This window comes from Anomaloglossus baeobatrachus, chromosome 12, assembly GCF_048569485.1.
Source record: "Anomaloglossus baeobatrachus isolate aAnoBae1 chromosome 12, aAnoBae1.hap1, whole genome shotgun sequence".
NCBI lineage: Eukaryota > Metazoa > Chordata > Amphibia > Anura > Aromobatidae > Anomaloglossus > Anomaloglossus baeobatrachus.
Genome location: NC_134364.1, coordinates 87,012,462 through 87,032,613, shown reverse-complemented (window position 1 = coordinate 87,032,613; position 20,152 = coordinate 87,012,462). Strand labels below are relative to the sequence as shown.

Here is a 20,152-nt window from a genome sequence, read left to right as displayed (position 1 = left end):
TTATATACCACATAAAAGGGAAAGTATGTGCATCGGCTCCATTATCGTCTGGCTTCAGAGTAAAATGAGACCCTGCTGCCAGCTACAGGACTTACAGGTGCAAAAAGTACCCCTGTCTTGATGGTTAAAAGAAAACACTGTAGATGGGGGAGGAGGGGATGATATTTTCATTTCTTTGCTTGTGTGTGCTATTCTTGTAAGGACTATGGGGCATTTCTCAGGTGGTGGTGCCACGGTGATGCCATGGTGTCATTAATTGACTTCTTATGAGTGATACTGTGGTATCTAATGATATGATTGTTGATAGGGATTGCTCTTTGACTTCCTGTGTTGCTGCAAAAAAACTACAAGCCAGTTAAATTTGTGGTCGTAGGTGACAAATTGCAGAAGTCTTTATTGTAAACTGTTTCTTTTTTAGGCCGAATAGCAGCTTGGAAATAGTAAACCAAGACAACATCACAGGAGACACCAAAAACATTTTGGTCATGCAACTTATGTGAGATAGGCTGTCATGGGACACATGAACCCCTCACCAAAAAACAGGGAAATTAGATTGGGAGCTACTCTGGAGACTGTGGGAGCATGCCCTTCACACTGCAACAAGGAATATGTAACCACTATATAACTGAGGTATGTGTATCAAGCGTGGCGAGATGTGTTCAGAGCTCCGTGCGTCTGATGCACAACAAAAAACACATGAAAAGGGGAGCACTGGGGACTGAAAAACAATGGGAAGCCCTGGAACTAGTGAAAAAGGTAGGTGGGCACCTCCTAACCTCTTCTGCAACTTTCCCTTGTTTCCTCACCAGTCCCTATACAGTCTCTGCATCTGTTGCCGAACAGGAAACTAGGAAGACCCTGTAGTAACCCTGACTAGTGAGGGGCAGGTGGGGTTCACTAGACCTCACCACTGTACTAACAACACACCAGGGAAGTAAAGACAACAGAGGGGAAAAACAACCAAAAGGATATAGCCTGATCACAGGAACTTGACTTGCAGAACCTTCCTCAAAGGCGGCCAGAATACAAATGATTTTGTATCTTCAGCAGGGAATGCTGGGATACACCTCTATTTAAAACTGAAGGGCATGAGTACTTAGTAAGTGCAGCTGATCACTCAGCAAGCAACTACTTTGGAGAAGCTGCAATAGCAAAACTGGAACTTAACCACTTCAATGCCAAGAGAAATTAAACCCATTTAAATGAAGACAGGTGGATGGATAAGAGGCTCCAGTCCAAAGGCTGTCATTGGTCATCAACATGCAGGGAGACGATCGTGACAGTACGGTATATACTGTATGTAACCACTATATAACTGAGGTATAGTATATTAATGCTATATGTACAGTAACCACTATATAACTGAGGTATGGTATATTAATGTAGACTTCGTACGTAGGATCGGAATATTTTGCTGGATGGAAGCAGATGAATCCAGGCCTGGGTTTTCTGCTCTTTTGCCACTCTGAAGCCAAAGGTTTGGTTAGGGTCATGGTATTGGCCAATTTGTGTTCTTTGATACTTCACTTCACAAACAGGTCTCCGTGCTCTGACCGCGTGTGGATTTAATAGCCGTGCAACATGGAAAAATTAAGTAATTTTAATTATGCCTCCAAGTTATTTACTGCAATTAAGACCATTTATCATATGCAAATTAGTGCAAACGGGTCTCATTAGTTAGTAAATTACTCAATATGAGCCGAACAATGTAGCACTCCAGTTTGTAATGAAAAATCCCTGTAGAGGCGAGCAGGATCAATTAAGCTAATTTGCATATGCAAATATATTCACTTTTGCCATTTTTCTATCTTTAGTTCGGTGATTTGGGATGATTTTCCCTTCCAGGTGCTATTTTGTTCTGCAAATCAGCCCCCACTGTGAGGATCTGGAGGAGACCTGCCGGGTCCGGCGCAGGAGAGGTGCAAGTGATGCAGGAAGCCGGCAGGATTTGGTAGATTCCCTACAGGCTACAGAGGACGGGGGAAATAATGCACCTGGGAGAGTCGTCTTCCAGAAACCAAGTGAGGTATCATTTTCAAGCATATTTAGATAGACACAATCAGACACATACTGTATATATCGCTAAGTATTTGTCATTTAGGGCAGGCTCCAGCGATTTCATAATGATAGGATATTTCTTCATTCTACAGGGTAGAGGAATTCTAGATCATTTTTTGTTGTTCTCTCATAAAGAAATCATTGCAACAAAATTAAATGTTAAATAATTTGTTGGACAGCCGGGAAGACGCCAAAATAAAAAATAAACAACTTTTACATCTGCATTGATCCTATGGGCCTATCAGTGTTTTCTTGCTGCAGTTACGGCATGATGTACATTTACATGAACGCTGCAGCCAATCCCTGACCTCAGCGCTTTCGTGCTGTACATGCTGGCATACACACTGTGTTTCCCCAAAAATAAGACTGCGTCTTATATTATTTTTTTGCTCTGAAAGATGCTACAGGGCTTATTTTCAGGGGATGTCTTATATTTTCCCATGAACAATAATCCACATTTATTCTTGGAAAAAAAAAAATCAACATTTATTGAAATCTAATCCCGTCATCACATTCTGGAACATCAACATTTTGTGTTACTCCAATGCTGAATTAGATGGACATTTTCTTATCTGATCTGCTATTCTCGTGGTCCTGAACTCGTCCTATACTGATGGTACATATTGTATTTGCAAAGGTTTAAGCTACCTACTTAAATTTATTATTCTCTTTATGTGCTGCTAAGTTTACCCCGAAAAGAAAGCAGACACCCAATAAAAGAATCTGACTTATCAGACCCGAAACAATTAGAGTTGGCAAGTGAATGGGCTCTCACATACAAATCTGCGTCACTGTCAGGTCCCCCTGCGTTCAGCGGTTGGCTCGCTCTGGTGATTGGAAGCAGTATCACTTCCGTGGAGTGATACTTATACCTGATCTGTTTGTGAGAGCTGCAGCGCAATGTGAGGGACCTGACACCGACACATCACTGTGTGAGAGCCCATCCACCATCAGCACTTGACCACTGTAATTGTTTGGGATCTGGTGAGTGCAATTTTTTATTCTTTTCTTTTGGAGGGGGGAAGGTTTCTGCATTCTTTTGTGGATGTCATCTTTCTTTGATGAAGAGTTCTGCTGTATTCTTTAACATTGTAGCTTCTTGGACACTTCCTTATAAAACTGCAACTAGGGCTTACACCGTGTGCAGAATTATTAGGCAAGTTATATTTTAGACGATTTTTTTTAATATTGATCAACAACCATGTTCTCAATCAACCCAAAAGACTCATAAATATCAAAGCTTAATATTTTTGGAAGTTGGAGTGGGGGTTTTTAGATGTGGCTATCTTAGGAGGATATCTGTTTGTGCAGGTAACTATTACTGTGCAGAATTATTAGGCAACTTAATAAAAACCAAATATATTCCCATCTCACTTGTTTATTTTCACCAGGGAAACCAATATAACTTCACAAAATTTAGAAATAAACATTTCTGACATGCAAAAACAAAACCCCCAAAAATTAGGGACCAATATAGCCCCCTTTCTTTAGGATGACACTCAGCAGCCGACCATCTATAGATTCTGTCAGTTGCTTGATCTGTTTATGATCAACATTGCGTGCAGCAGCCACCACAGCCTCCAGACACTGTTCCGAGAGGTGTACTGTTTTTCCTCCCTGTAGATCTTACATTTTATGAGGGACCACAGGTTCTCTATGGGGTTTACATCAGGTGAACAAGGGGGCCATGTCATTATTTTTTCATATTTTAGACCTTTACTGGCCAGCCACGCTGTGGAGTAGTTTGATGCATGTGATGGAGCATTGTCCTCCATGAAAATCATGGGTTTTTTTTAACGATGCCGACTTCTTCCTGTACCACTGCTTGAAGAAGTTGTCTTCAAGAAACTGGCAGTAGGTCTGGGAGTTGAGCTTCACTCCATCCTCAACCCGAAAAGGTCCCACAAGTTCATCTTTGATGATACCTGCCCATACCAGTACCCCACCTCCACCTTGCAGGTGTCTGAGTCGGAGTGGAGCTCTCTGCCCTTTACTGATCCAGCCTCTGGCCCATCCATCTGGCCCATCAAGAGTCACTCTCATTTTATCAGTCCATAAAACCTTTGAAAAATCATTCTTAAGATATTTCTTGGCCCAGTCTTGACGTTTTATCTCATGTTTCTTGTTCAGAGGTGGTGGTTTTTCAGCCTTCCTTACCTTGGCCATGTCCCTGAGTATGGCACACCTTGTGCTTTTTGATACTCCAGTAATGTTGCAGCTCTGAAATATGGCCAAACTGGTGGCAAATGGCATCTTGGCAGCTTCACGCTTGATTTTCCTCAATTCATGGGAAGTTATTTTGCGTCTTTTTTGCCCAACATGCTTCTTGCGCCCTGTTGGCTATTTGCCATGAAACGCTTGATTGTTCGGTGATCACGCTTCAAATGTTTGGCAATTTCAAGACTGCTGCATCCCTCTGCAAGACATCTCACAATTTTGGACTTTTCAGAGCCCGTCAAGTCTCTCTTCTGACCCATTTTTCCAAAGGAAAGGAAGTTGCCTAATAATTAAGCACCCCTTATTTAGGGTGTTGATGTCATTACACCTCACCCCTCCTCATTTCAGAGATGCACATCACCTGATTTACTCAATTGGTAGTTGGCTCTCAGCCTATACAGCTTGGAGTAGGAGAACATGTATAAAAATTATCATGTGATCAAAATACTCATTTGCCTAATAATTCTGCACAATTCTGCACTACGCTATCCAAGGGTGGGATATATATATATATATATATATATATATATATATATATGGGATTCAGGTGGTGCCAGAAGGCTTTTCTGTGATTTTATACACTCTATATTGCTCCGCCAACACTGGGTACATGTGTAGGTCAGCATGCTTCAATCTGTCCAACCACTAGGAAAGGGTAAAGAGATGCTCGCTTATATGCACACTCTCTTTCCTGCCCTCCCAGCGGTGATGGCCGCCTGCGGGACTTTATCAATCACAGGCAGATGCCTGGTTTAAATGTCAGAGCTGGGGCTGCAGCCATCCATTCATCTACCAATTGATCAGAGGTGTCGGTGAAAGAGCGATGCTGATTAACCCTTTCCTGAGCGGAAACCTATCTCATCTGTTCTTCAGAAGCACACACATAAAGGCGTTCTCTCTATCGTCAATTACCAACACGACAAGAATGTATGTGTACATATAAGTATATACTGCATATATATTTATATATTTATTTATATGCACCCGCAGCTGTCTGCACTGTATATGGAGGCCCTCTTGTCATAATACATATATACAGCACTGCGCTGCCTGCCATAATCCTGCTAGTGATTAATTAGCATCACTTATAAGTCCTGCCCTATCTTCACCCTTTAACCACCTTTATTCCACCAGGGATCTGGTCTTAAACGGAAAGAACAAGCCCCCTCCCAGAGCGCAGTTTCTATGCAATCTCATCAAGTATTTAAATTAAGTGCATTTCTAAGAGACACGGGCAGAACAAGAGATTATGCTTAAAAAAGTCACAAGAACAAGGGTTATTGACATCACTTTATTAAATGAAGCAACTGTTTGTATAACAGAACTAAACAGCAATGGGGAAAACTATAAAGTTCTTCTTAAAGCCCCACTCCAGGGTTTTATTTTATGGCAGCGATGGAGGGGTGCTACTATTGTAAGGTTTCTGCGCCTAGTCTTATACTCATCAGCTGCCTCTCCTACTCTTCCTAGCTCCACTACAACTCAGCGCTGCCATTTTTTGACCAGACGTCTCAAGCACTTAATAAAAGTCTATGATTGCCTCGTTCTGGCTCTCATAGACTTACATTGAATTGTGTCTTGCTGATCACCCAACCAACACTGGAGCAACCTGGCACGTCACAAACTGCTGGAGACCGTCTGGAGCAGCGCAGCTGAAAGATGAACACGGCAGCTGTTAAGTATGAGACTAAGCGCAGGGACCTTATATTAGTTGCACCACTCCAGCACTGCAAAAACAAAATGCTGGAGTGGTGCTTTCAAGGTAACCTGACAGTTTCCCCAGGTCCCACAAGCCAGCCCTACTCTTTATACTGCTTCCAATAAGCCTCTTTCTTTTTTGTTTAAAACACTTCCATAAAACCAATTATGTAATTTGGCCACGGATATGCAAATCAGTGGGTGACTAGTCAAGAGGGCGGATTCTTCCTCCAGACTAAAGGCCGCTTTACACGTATCAATTTATCGTGCGTTCGCATGTGCGATCGCACCCGCTCCCATCGTTTGTGCGATACGGGCAATTTGTTGTCGCATAAACTCGGTAACCCCGTCACACGTACTTACCTTTCAAATGACCTCGCTGTGGGCGGCGAACATACTCTTCCTGAAGGGGGAGGGACGTTCGGCGTCACAGCGACGTCACACAGCGGCCGGCCAATAGAAGCGGAGGGGTGGAGATGAGCGGGACGTAAACATCCCGCCCACCTCCTTCCTTCCGCATTGCCGGCGGCCGCAGATAAGCTGCAGTTCATCGTTCCCGGGGTGTCACACGGAGCGGTGTGTGCTGCCTCGGGAACGATGAACAACCGGAGCACAGAAGGACGTTCAATTTTTTGAAAATGAGCGACGTGTCAACGAGCAACGATAAGGTGAGTATTTTTGCTCGTTCATAGTCGCTCATTTGTGTTACACGCTACGATATGTCAAACAATGCTGGATGTGCGTCACTAGCAACGTGACCCGACGACATATCACCCGATATATCGTAGCGTGTAAAGTGGCCTTAATTGTCCCACTAATCATGTTATTTCACCAATGTGGATGTAACATGATTTGTAAGAACGGCATCAGCTCCGGCTCTTTACAAATCTCCGTCTCCCAGGATTACTCCTTATGTGCACACTGCGCATGCTCGGGGAGACAGTGGTAATGGAGGACATAGCCAACCATGAAATTTGTAGAACTGGCGGAAACAGGTGGCTAGGTCATCATTACGCCTGCCTCCTTGGGCATGCACAGGGCGCCGATGAAATTGGGGTGTGTACACCTGGGAGGCAGGGTTTAGCAAAGAGCCTGCGGTGACATAACTCTTGCAAGTTATGTCATATGTATTGTGAAGATGGGCAGAAAAGACTTCAGTCCTGCTGGCCCCTGACATCTATGTAATTCACTAGTGATGAGACCCAGCTAGCCAATATTTAGTAATGATTTGGTTCCTCCAGAACACTAGTGGCCAGAGTCTGGATTGTTGTTCAGCCGTCATGGTGTCATTACTCATTACCCATATATGAGTTTGATTCTCATGATAAAAACATTTGCCTCTGAATGGAATGAAGACAGAGGAGCCATGTTGTTAGCTCACCCTCTCCTGGAGCCTTCTTATTGCCGGAGTCCACATCGGCGGCGTTCCAGCGATGATGACATTGGGTCTCCTGACGCTCACGGGAAATTGTTCTATCACATTAGCGCTGCAGTCAATCAGCAGCCTCTAACTGAATTACTAGTTTGGGTCAACGGAACCGGGGATTCCCAGCCAGGCCTCAAACTAAGTAACGTCTGTGATCCAAAGAGGGCAGGCACAATGAGTTCAGCATGGCTGTCCATGGCCATGCTGACTTACTATTTCGTCAGGGCGAGTGACAAAATATTGACGGCCGATTAGCTGCAGTGCTCGAATGACATAACAATGTTGTGCTAGCAAGGGACACCAAGCACTGACACTGCTGGAACGGCGCTGGTGCAGGAGAAGAGCATAAACGTTTCTTATTCTACTTGGGGAAGTCGGGCTTCCAGTTGGCCAACTAGCGGACAACCATTTTAATGGGATAAATTTGGCGCACAATTTAGGACACAACACAAAGTACAGAGCTGTGTCAGATCCAGTTTACCAAAAGTCGATTCAATAAACTGATTAATGTCGCCTAACGGAGTCAGACCCCCGCTGATCCGATATTGATGATCTTAAAGATAAGTCATCTATGTTAAAGTACAGAAACCCCATTTAAGGTGGCCATATACCTTCAATAGTGGTTTGCTTGCTTAGTTAAATCCTTTTTCACTTGATAACTCTATTACATGCATGCTTGGCTCACCTGAGTGTACATATTTCTTCAGTTGGGTGAGGTGAATAAGTCACTGCAAGATACCCCATGTGGCTGCTTAATGGGAACCAACCAGCAGGATTTTCATACATAAAGTAAAGCGAGTGCTATACTGGGGCTAGGATGCTGGATGTAAGCATAGCTTTAGTTTAGAGATTGGAGGTTTTATTTCAGAAATATGTTCAAGTAAAGTTCCAGCAATGCACTGCTATTTGATTGACAGGTGCAACAGGAATGGAATATGTGGGTAGGGTCTTACTATCTATTCTCGCCCCTGCCTGTCTGGCCTTCCTCCCAATGTCGCTGTCATAGACGTTAATTCTGGCAAAGTCAGACAGACAGGGGCAGGAATAGATAGCAAGACCCGTCCCACATATTCCCTTCCTGCTGCACCTGTCAATCAAATAGCAGTGCATTGCTGGAACTTTACTTGCACATAATTCTGAAATAAAACCTCCAATATCTGAATAAAAGCTATGGTTACATCCAGCATCCTAGCGCCAGTATAGCACTGGATTTACTTTTTATTTGAAAATCCTATTGGTGGTTCTCTTTAACTCCTGTAATAATAAAGGAAAATTGTAATATTCCCAATGGGGTTTCCCCTGGTGCCTACCAAAAGTATAAGACTATGGGCACTTTTGGAGGGAACTGCACTTGCACAGCCATCAGTGGCTTAAGACCTCAAAAAATAGCGGGATGATTAACAACAACAGAACATCTTCGGGCAGGCGCTATGATAACATAGTACATTTTCATTTACATAAGAAAGCACAGTGTCATAGTTTGTAAGACATCCAGATTAGCCGATTCTCCTGCAAGGTTCATCCGCATGACGCAAAGAATCTTACGAGACTAAAGCTAATTTTCTTCATCTTAAGAGAAAAAAAATCCTTCCTGACTCCAAAGAAGAGAATGAGAATAACTCCCTGGATAAATGAGCCATATCCAAAATCTATTAGCCATAACCTGTAAGTGTTACACTTCAGCAACGCCTCCAATCCACTTGTGGACTCTTTAATTGAATACATCATGACACCTTCCATGGTCTCATCATGATTTTTCAGACAATTGTTTCAATTGGTAAAATTTTGTAAAAAAAAATTAAACAAAAGGCTGCCTGTGGCATTGCACAATCATAAGTCTCCATTTGTTCTCTGCTGAAAACAGAAGTGAAATAGTAGTGTACAATGAAAGCCGGAAAAAGCAAGCGTGAGACCACCCAACCGAGGCAGAAGTACCACATGATGCAAGCAGATTACTGTCCTCTACAGCTATTATTAGGCAAATATAGGTATCGTTTGGCTAATTACATTGGGACATTCTAAAATTTGACATATTGGGACAATCTAAAAGACCACACATTGGGATATTCTAAAAGACCACACATTGGGACATTGTAAAAGACCACACATTGGGACATTGTAAAAGACCACATATTGGAACATTCTAAAAGTCCACATATTGGGACATTGTAAAAGACCACATATTGGGACATTCTAAAAGTCCACATATTGGGACATTGTAAAAGACCACATATTGGGACATTGTAAAAGACCACATATTGGGACATTCTAAAAGTCCACATATTAGAATATTCTAAAAGATAACACATTGGGACATTCTAAAAGATCACACATTGGGATATTCTAAAAGACCACATATTGGGACATTCTAAAAGACCACATATTGGGACATTCTAAAAGACCACATATTGGGACATTCTAAAAGACTACACATTGGGACATTCTAAAAGTCCACATATTGAGACATTCTAAAAGACCACATATTGGGACATTCAAAAAGTCCACATTTTGGAACATTCTAAAAGTCCACATATTGGAACATTCTAAAAGTCCACAAATTGAGATATTCTAAAAGTCTACAAATTGAGATATTCTAAAAGTCCACATTGGGATATTCTAAAAGTCCATATATTGAGACATTCTAAAAGTCCACATATTGGGATATTCTAAAAGTCCACATATTGGGATATTCTAAAAGTCCACATATTGGGATATTCTAAAAGTCCACATATTGGGATATTCTAAAAGTCTGCATAGATTAGTGGAAAAGATGAATTCTAAGGAGCATTTTCCATTAGCTCTAACCACTTATACATAAAAGCATAAAAACAAAAGACGGCATTTTTTTCCCACTAAAATCGCAACGAAATTGGCAGAAAATAATAGAAGTTGTCTTAAATTTGACACATTTATATCAAGTTTTGTGATCATTTAAAGTTAGAGTAATTACACTGTGATGAAGAATCAGACGGTGTCATTATATATCTGGAGTAGAGGACATGAAGCATGTTTTGTACCTGTAGGATGTGACTCCCAAGATGAGATTCAAAGACATCAATGGCCACAGAGCTGGGGCTTCTTCTCCTCTGGGATCCTATAACTAAAAAGGAAAGTTCTTTAGTAAGAGACTGAGACTCATTTCCCTTATCAGAAATTCTACATGGCTGCAGCAGAGTCACAGAAGATCATGGCGGACGGCATCCATTACACTCTATTCAATGACTCTATAATCAAAGCGCTAGGCAGAGTGACTAACCACAGTACCTGTGTTACTCCACAAAAATGGATATTTACAGGGAGCACAAAATCAACGCGCTATGTATGGCAAACTCCACCTTCCAGATATACTATCAAACTGAACGCTAAACATTTTATCATTACAAAACACAATTTTTATTTTTATATCACTTTATAACCTCAACCAAAGTCTAAACCAGCACTTTAGGGATAAAAGGAGACAGTACATTGGGCCACCAGCGGGGCCTGGTACAGAAAACGGAGACAAAGAAGGAACATCAGCTTTTTGGGGTATTTCACCTCGTCGGTGCAAAGTATGAGATCTGATTTGGCTAGGTGAGAGGCTAAGACTGAGATCTAAGGGGTAATGTTTCTCCTGGTGGAGAGTGGCATACCATATGAGGAGACTTAAATACCTTGCATGCTCCTCTGCATTTAAGTCTCCTCATACTGGCATGCCAGACCTGGCATGTCACCTTGCACAAGAAGAAACCTTACACCTTAGCTCCCAGTGTTAGCCTCTGACCTAGCCAAGTCAGATCTCATACTTTGCACTGACAAGGGGTAATACCCTGAAACAATGTCTTTGGAAACTGAGATTTCGGTTTGGCTTATATCCTAAGTCATATAGCAAGGCTCCTTAAAGGGTTGATATTGACTTTCCCAAAGGAGCATTGCAAGGCGTTTAAACCTTCTCATTTTGGCATGCCATACCTGGCATGTCACTCTCCTTGTGGAAAGTAACATGCAAAGTCAGACATGTCAATATGAGGAGACTTAAACACCTTGCAAAGCTCCTCTGAGAAATGAAATATGCAAATTGACTCTTCAAAGAGGAAGAGGACTTGAACTCTATTGCCGCCTATTGGAAGGAGCAAGAATAAAAGTCAATATTAACGCTTTAATGAGCCTTGTCATATGACTTAGGATAAAAAGCCAAATGAGAATCTCAATTTGCAGACAAGTCCCAGCACTGTCTGTGAAAAACAGCACATGTGCAGCACTAGGACTCATGTTATTCAATAGGGCAGTGCAGATGAACAATTTTTTCACAGACTGAATCTGTAAATTGAAAAAAAAAATATTGCAGCATGCACTAGTTTCTTATGCATGAGACTCGCCCATTTAAGTCTATAGGTGCGCAAAAAAAGATTGGATACTATACAGAGCCACCATATAGCATCCAATATTTACGGACATGCTGCAATTGTTAAATATAGGAAACTGTATTTAGTCTTGGACATTTTAATAACTGCTGCTGTATAAAAATGGATTGAAACTGATTGTATATGGATGATAAATTAGAAAGTAGGATGATTTTTATACACTTTATACACAAGTCATAGACATACCGACATACCATGATGCTGCTTTCTAGTAAGTGTTTTATCTCACCCAAGTGTTAGATTCACAGCCATACTGCTCAGTACTACTGTTAAATGTCCACATAATCCTAACCCCTAAGGGGGCTTTACACGCAGCGATATCACTAGCGAGCGTACCCACCCCTGTCATTTGTGCGTCACAGGCAAATGGCTGCCCGTGGCGCACAATATCGCTAGTCCCCGTCACACGTAATTACCTGCCTAGCAACATCGCTGTGGCCGGCGTACCACCTCCTTTCTAAGGGGCGGTTTGTGCGGCATCACAGCGACGTCACACGGTAGCTGTCCAATAGAAGCGGAGGGGCGGAGAGCAGCCGAAAGAAAGTGACACCCACATCATTGCCGGAGGACGCAGGTACGGTGTTGTTCATCGTTATTGCGGTGTCACACGTAGCAATGTGTGCTGCCTCAGGAACGACAAACAACCTGCGTCCAGCACCATCAACGATATTTCGGATTAGAATGACGTGTCAACGATCAACGATAAGGTGAGTAATTTTGATCGTTAGCGGTCGTTCGTACGTTTAACATGCAACAACGTCGCTAACGAGGCCGGATGTGCGTCACGAATTCCGTGACCCCAACGACATCTCTTTAGCGAAGTCGTTGTGTGTAAAGCCCCCTTTAGGCTTACCCTCATACAAGTCTTAATCTGAAGAGCAATTGCTAGCGATGTTGCGTGCGATAACACCCGCCCCCGTCGTGTGTGCGATATTGTGTGATCACTGCCGTAGCGAACATTATCGCTACGGCAGCGTCGCACGCATATACCTGGTCAGCGACGTCGCTCTGGCCGGCGATCCGCCTCCTAAGGGGGCGGTTCGTGCGGCGTCATAGCGACGTCACATGGCAGGCGGCCAATAGCAGAGGAGGGGCGGAGATGAGCGGCTGGAAAATGCCGCCCACGTCCTTCCTTCCTCATTGCAGCCGGGACGCAGGTAAGGAGATGTTCGTCGCTCCTGCGGTGTCACACACAGCGATGTGTGCTGCCGCAGGAATGAGGAACAACATCGCTACTAAGCTGACAACTATATTTGTTTTTTGGACGACCTCTCCAAAACCAATGATTTTTGCCTCTTTTGCGATTGTTTAAGGTACGTGTCACACGCTGCGATGTCGCTAACGACGCCGGATGTGTGTCACTAACGATGTGATCCCGAAGATAAATCGTTAGCAAAATCGCAGCGTGTAAAGCACCCTTTACTTTAATCTTAGCCCTAACCCTAGTTAGTATGTAAAGCGTTAGGAGGACAAAAAATGAGCAGAGGAGCAGTGAGAGGCCATAGCTGTGGATGGAGGGCTTGGAACCTGAGGAGCAGGGGATGGGAGCTGAATTAGTGAAGAAGTCAATGCTTTGTCTTCTCAACCGCTGCTGCCTGAGCAGAGCGCAACAGCTGTGATGAGTTTGTCATCTGGTTGCTGCTCTTTGCATAAAAAGAAGCTGAAATGACGAAGCTCTCAGTGTAATGAGCTTTGTCATCTCTGCGGTTCCCTGTGCAGAGAGCAGTAACCAAATGAGAAATGTATCACGATTGTTGCTCTCTGCTCAGGCAGGAGCAGTTGAGAAGACAAAGCACTGACTTCTTCAGTGATTCAGCTCCTCAGGGGAAGTCCTATAGACAGCAGGAGACGTGCGGGAAGAATGATCAGTATCAGGAGTAAGAGGTGGGGGGAGGCGTGACCTGTGGTGAGAGAGGAGGAGAGGAAACAGTAAAGCAGCCAATAAGGCTTTGCCTTCTCCACCTTCTCCATCACTGCAGCCAGTGTACAGAGGAACAGCTGTGATGAGTTTGTCATCTGGTTGCTGTGATCTGTGAAGGCAGTGACTGAGATGACAGAGCACTCAGACAAAACTCTGTCACCTGGAACGCTACCTATGTACAGAGCAGTAACCAGATGCCGAACTCACCACAGCTGCTCCGCTCTGCACTGGCAGCAGCGATTGATGGGTCATATACCAATTGATTTCGCTTGGGCAGAGGCGCAGGGACTACACACTTCCCTCGCCTAGCAGCTTTCAGTTAGCTGGATGAGTTCTGGCTGTCAGATGAGCAAGGGGGTCCTCCTGCATACCGTGTTTTTCCAAAAATAAGACACTGTCTTATATTTTTTTTGCCCCCCAAAAAAGCACTAGGGCTTATTTTTGGAGGAGGTCTTATTCTTGGAGAAACACGGTTGGGGGTAAGTTTACCCCCCAAAAAAGCAGTCCCCCCCACTTCCCAGGAGACTCATACTCACCAGACCAGGACGTCTGCGTGGTTCCCAGGTCCTCCTGTGATCTCCGGTCAGTGCTGCATGCCGTCCTACCCTGCTGCTAGCTGACACACACAGCAGATCGCAGATATACACAGCAGATCACACACAGCAGATCGCAGGCACACACAGCAGATCGCAGGCACACACAGCCGATCACAGATACACACAGCCGATCACAGATACACACAGCCGATCGCAGGCACACACAGCCGATCACAGATACACACATCCGATCGCAGGCACACACAACCGATCACAGATACACACAGCCGATCGCAGGCACACACAGTTGATCACAGATACACACAGCCGATCACAGGTACACACAGCCGATCACAGATACACACAGCTGAACGCAGACACACACAGCCGATCGCAGAAAAACACAGCCGATTGCAGACACACACAGCTGATTGCAGACACACAGCAGATTGTGATTCTGACTGTGTGTGTGTGTGTGTGTGTGTGTGTGTGTGTGTGTGTGTGTGTGTGTGAGAGAGAGAGCTTATGTGTGCGGGTGTGTGATCACTGCAGGTCCTGCCGCTCAGTGTCGGGTGAGTGTAATTGCCGGGTGCCACTGTCGATAATGAAGTGTTCTGCAGTATCTGTAACTTTTTTAGCTGCACGGACACTTTATTATTGATCCTCGACTAGGGCTTATTTTCGGGGGAGGGCTTATATTTAGGCCTTTCTCCGAAAATGCTGAAAATCCCTGCTAGGGCTTATTTTTAGGGGAGGTCTTATTTTTGGAAAAACATGGTAGATGTGGCGGACATTTGAAAGGGAGAGGGAGTGGTGCACGCTCAGTGTAACGGTCACCCTGGCAACCCCGCAAGGTCCTGCCCTCCTCCCCGTCGGGGTCATCAGCTTGCTTACCCGTCTGTCCCTCCTGCGGTGGCTGCTCCGTTCCCACCCAAGGCTGCTGTCTCCTGGTGGCTGCGTTCTCTTGCATGCTTCCTGCTTCTGCTCTGATTGTTTGTGCCCACGCCCCCTTTCTTAATGTGCCAGTATACCCTTAACCCGGAAGTCCCTCTCGGGTCAGCTAAGAGACTGCAGCTATTTAAGGTACTTCCTTCCCTTAGGAAAGCGTCTGGGCAACGAATCATAAGCGTTGCTAGTTCTCAGTTCCCCTAGCACTATGCTGCTGCTGTTATATTGTGCTAGTTTCTTTTGCTGATATAGGTTTGTGATTCAATATACTGCTACTGTTATCCCTAATCTGCTGCTGCCGCATCCATCCATCCTGGATGAAACCTCGACGCCTGAGACTGTACCCTTAGGGCTAGCCGTCGCAGCATCGATCTTCCAGAGTGTCACCCAGTCTCATACCTGCACCGCAACACCCTCACCATCAGAAGCTCTGGGGAAAACCAGGTGTGGTTCCAAAGTCAAGCCCTTCTGGGTTTTCTGTGTGCTGTAGCCCAGTGGGTTCGCTAAAATCCCTGCTTGCCCGGCGAATATAAAGGCCTTATCAAACACAAAGAGATTGCTAACAAGATCGTTGCTGAGTCACAGTTTCTGTGATGCAGCAAGGATCTCTGCAGCGATCTCGTTATGTGTGACACCTACCAGCGATCAGGCCCCTGCTGTGAGATCTCTAGTCGTTGCCGAATGGTCCAGGCCATTTTCTTCAAAGGCGATGTCCTGTTGGGCAGGACACATCGCTGTGTTTGACACCAACGCGGTCCCAATGCCCGCCGAGATCGTTATACAGGTCGCTGATCATTACTGCGTCGTTGGTAAGGTCTGACTGTGTGACATCTCACCAGCGATCCTTATCAGGTCGTATCGTTGTCGGGACCGCTGGTAAGTCGTTGTGTGTGACTGGGCCTAAACACTCGGTCTCTAGAAGAGGGGGTTGGATAGACAGACATTGATAGCAGTAATGCGATCACTAGGGAGCGCAATACTAAACATCAAAGGTACAGATCTTTTGAATGGGGCATCATTTTTGAAAAGTTTAATTCAAAAAAGCATTTCTTAAATGATGTCTGCAGCATTACCTACATCATCTATGGTGGCACAACCCCTTTAAGCAATCAAGTGTTCAAAACTCCTAAGATGACTAATAAATTCTTTAAATACCTTCAAAAATATTTTCTAAAAACTGTTAAAAATAAAAAAGTCTAAAACTTAAAATGGCAGAATCTGTTTCTTTCGGTCACATCATTATCCCAAAAAAGAAATGTAGTAAAACACAAAAATACCTATAAATATAGTATTCCCATAAACTCACACTGCCTCTTAGAACAAACAGGTAATTTTAGCCATAGAGTGGTAACCATAAACGCTAAACTCAAAGAACAAGGGTGGAATTACATTTTTTTGTTGTTTTTTTCAGTCCCACCAGACTTGTGTTTTTCCGCTCTTTAAACATATTATACGGTAAAATTAATGGTTTAATTCAAAACTGCAACTTGTTTGACAAAACACAAGGTTAAGTCAGTGGATGAAAAAAATGTATGGCATTTGGAAGGCACGGAAGAAAAAAACTAAAGAAAGAAAAAATGGCCGATTTCCAAAGGGCTGAAGACTTCCCATCTTTTACAAGATTTAGTGGTGACGTTCAACACTAGAAGGCAAGATTCACCAAAGTTTTTGTGGCAGAATTCTGGTATAAAAGCTTTGAAAAGTCAAAACTTTAGGTGTTGCTCTAAAATTTTTGATACTTTAGATGTTGTCACGCCAGTCTCTCCTAGGTCCGACACAATGGATGGGACGCCCGCGTCTAATTCATGATGAACTACATTCCTTAGGCCGGAGTCACACTTGCGAATGACTTACGCGAGTCTCACATCGTATCGCCCGACATGGCCGTGCACTCTCCTGACAGGAGCAGGTCAACTGCATGTATCTCTATGCAGCTGAGATGCTCTCGTCCGGAGAGTGCACGTCCGTGCCGGGTGATACGATGCAAGACTCGCGCAACAGTCACTCTGGGTTTGCTTATAATATCTGGCATAGTGTGCAGAGGCGCGTGCCACTTGTCAGACGCTTCAGATTCATGGAGCCTTGATGAATCGGGACCTACGCTTGATCCTAGATCTCTCCAGAACCACAGTCCTTGGGAGATCGTCAGCGTATTCATTTGATGAAATCTAAAGTACACAATCAGATAAAATAGGAAGCACACTTTAAACTGTGCCATTAAATTGGTCCCATATGAAGCGCTAAGATTTATGTTTATTAATTAGAATGCCTCCGACGCTATAGAACAAAGTGAATAATATTTGCAAATTCCTTGTTGCTAAAAATGATCCAAGTAGAATTATGGCATTTTCTTGCAAAATATGGTGCCATCCGATGTTAAAGTGTATAGAAATACATTGTGAAGGTTCACTGCCGCTGGTCACGTGTTCAGCCTCTCTCCACAGTGAGTCACTGCTTACTGCACCATTCAATGGGAACTGCGCTCTCAGAAAACTTTGCATCATTTAAAAGTACAGGTGAATATAAAAATCTTTGCAATTTATGAAGAAATCTGCTCCCTTCTCCAATTATCAGCCACTTCTCCTTTCCCTGCCTCCTGAACTTATTATCCATTGTAAAAAAAAAAGCTGGCATCCATTTTGCTCAGACAAGACAGACTGCCATCTCACTGTGGTGTCATATTCCACAACCTAAGGAGAAGGAGTGAGGAGGAGTGAGGAGCAGGGAGAAGAAACAGGCAGAGGAAGACACAGAAAGATTGTGCTGAAGTGTTTCAGCTCAGTGCAGTGCTGGAGTCTACACCCATCACTTCTGATGTGTAATGTCCTACATGCTGCTTCTCCTGTTTGCTAAAACATTGATTGAAGAGCAGAAATCCCTCTCCGTGCTTTCTACAGGGGACATCATAGCAGCTCATCTCCTCCCACTCACTGAGACTGAACTGCAAATTAAGAGATAGAAGATGCATGATGGAAAACTTGTAAAAGTGCAGGATATAATGACCAAAAATCGTGTTATTCTTTGTAACAGGACAACTTATTCTGAAAAGTTACTTGAAAAGCAGTTACCCTTTCAGCTCATTAGATGGATCAGCACATTACTAAAACCAGGCTACAGAATGTAAGAAAAAGGCATAAATCATTGATGCCAGCATATTAATGATACATACAGTGGATGTGATATGTAATAATGGGCCAAACCCTTTACCAACACATGACGTACTGGTACATCATATGCCGGCTCCCTAACTTTGATGTGGGCTTGCAAACCAAGCCTGCATCTTTCCTGGCAGATGATGGCTGTGTTTTCTATCCATAAAAAAAGAAATGTTTTTAAACATATGAAAAAATAAAGTACACTGTGTGCAGAATTATTAGGCAAGTTGTATTTTAGAGGATTTTTTTTATTATTGATCAACAACTATGTTCTCAATCAACCCAAAAGACTCATAAATATCAAAGCTTAATATTTTTGGAAGTTGTAGTGGGTTTTTTTTTTTCGATGTGGCTATCTTAGGAGGATATCTGTTTGTGCAGGTAACTATTACTGTGCAGAATTATTAGGCAACTTAATAAAAACCAAATATATTCCCATCTCACTTGTTTATTGTCACCAGGTAAACCAATATAACTGCACAAAATTTAGAAATAAACATTTCTGACATGCAAAAACAAAACCCCAAAAAATTAGTGACCAATATAGCCACCTTTCTTTATGATGACACTCAGCAGCCTACCATCCATATATTCTGTCAGTTTCTTGATCTGTTTACAATCAACATTGCGTGCAGCAGCCACCACAGCCTCCAGACACTGTTCCGAGAGGTGTACTGTTTTCCCTCCCTGTAGATCTCACATTTTATGAGGGACCATGGGTTCTCTATGGGGTTCAGATCAGGTGAACAAGGGGGCCATGTCATTATTTTTTCATCTTTTAGACCTTTACTGGCCAGCCACGCTGTGGAGTAGTTGCATGCATGTGATGGAGCATTGTCCTGCATGAAAATCATGTTTTTCTTGAACTACACCGACTTCTTCCTATACCACTGCTTGAAGAAGTTGTCTTCCAGAAACTGGCAGTAGGTCAACCTGAAAAGGTCCCACAAGTTCATCTTTGATGATACCAGCCACCTCCAGCCATACCAGTACCCACCTCCACCTTGCTGGCGTCCGAGTCGGAGTGGAGCTCTCTGCCCTTTACTGATCCAGCCTCTGGCCCATCAAGAGTCACTCTCATTTTATCAGTCCATAAAACCTTTGAAAAATCAGTCTTAAGATATTTCTTGACCCAGTCTAGATGTTTTATCTTATGTTTCTTGTTCAAAGGTGGTCGTTTTTCAGCCTTCCTTACCTTGGCCATGTCCCTGAGTATGGCACACCTTGTGCTTTTTGATACTCCAGTAACGATGCAGCTCTGAAATATGGCCAAACTGGTGGCAAATGGCATCTTGGCAGCTTCACGCTTGATTTTTCTCAATTCATGGGTAGTTATTTTGTGCCTTTTTTCCCCAACACGCTTTTTGCGACCCTGTTGGCTATTTGCCGTGAAACGCTTGATTGTTCGGTGATCACGCTTCAAAAGTTTGGTAATTTTAAGACTGCTGCATCCCTCTGCAACACATCTCACAATTTTGGACTTTTCAGAGCCCAACAAATCTCTCTTCTGACCCATTTTGCCAAAGGAAAGGAAGCTGCCTAATAATTAAGCACACGTTATATAGGGTGTTGATGTCATTACACCACACCCCTCCTCATTACAGAGATGCACATCACCTGATTTACTTAATTGGTAGTTGGCTGTCAAGCCTATACAGCTTGGAGTAGGACAACTTGTATAAAAAGGATCATGTGATCAAAATACTCATTTGCCTAATAATTCTGCACACAGCGTATATATATATATATATATATATATATATATATATATATATATATATATATATATA

General features: G+C 43.4%; 1 protein-coding gene across 7 annotated transcripts in view; it reads right to left on the bottom strand.

Annotated features, from left to right (window-relative positions):
- Positions 1–20,152, bottom strand: part of NPAS3 (neuronal PAS domain protein 3) — a 687,349-nt gene that overhangs the window by 264,282 nt on the left and 402,915 nt on the right. For all 7 annotated transcript variants that reach the window (XM_075329901.1, XM_075329903.1, XM_075329902.1 and 4 more), the window contains one exon: positions 10,417–10,499. In XM_075329901.1, coding sequence (XP_075186016.1) covers positions 10,417–10,499 — 83 coding nt within the window. The remainder of the gene's footprint in view (positions 1–10,416; positions 10,500–20,152) is intronic.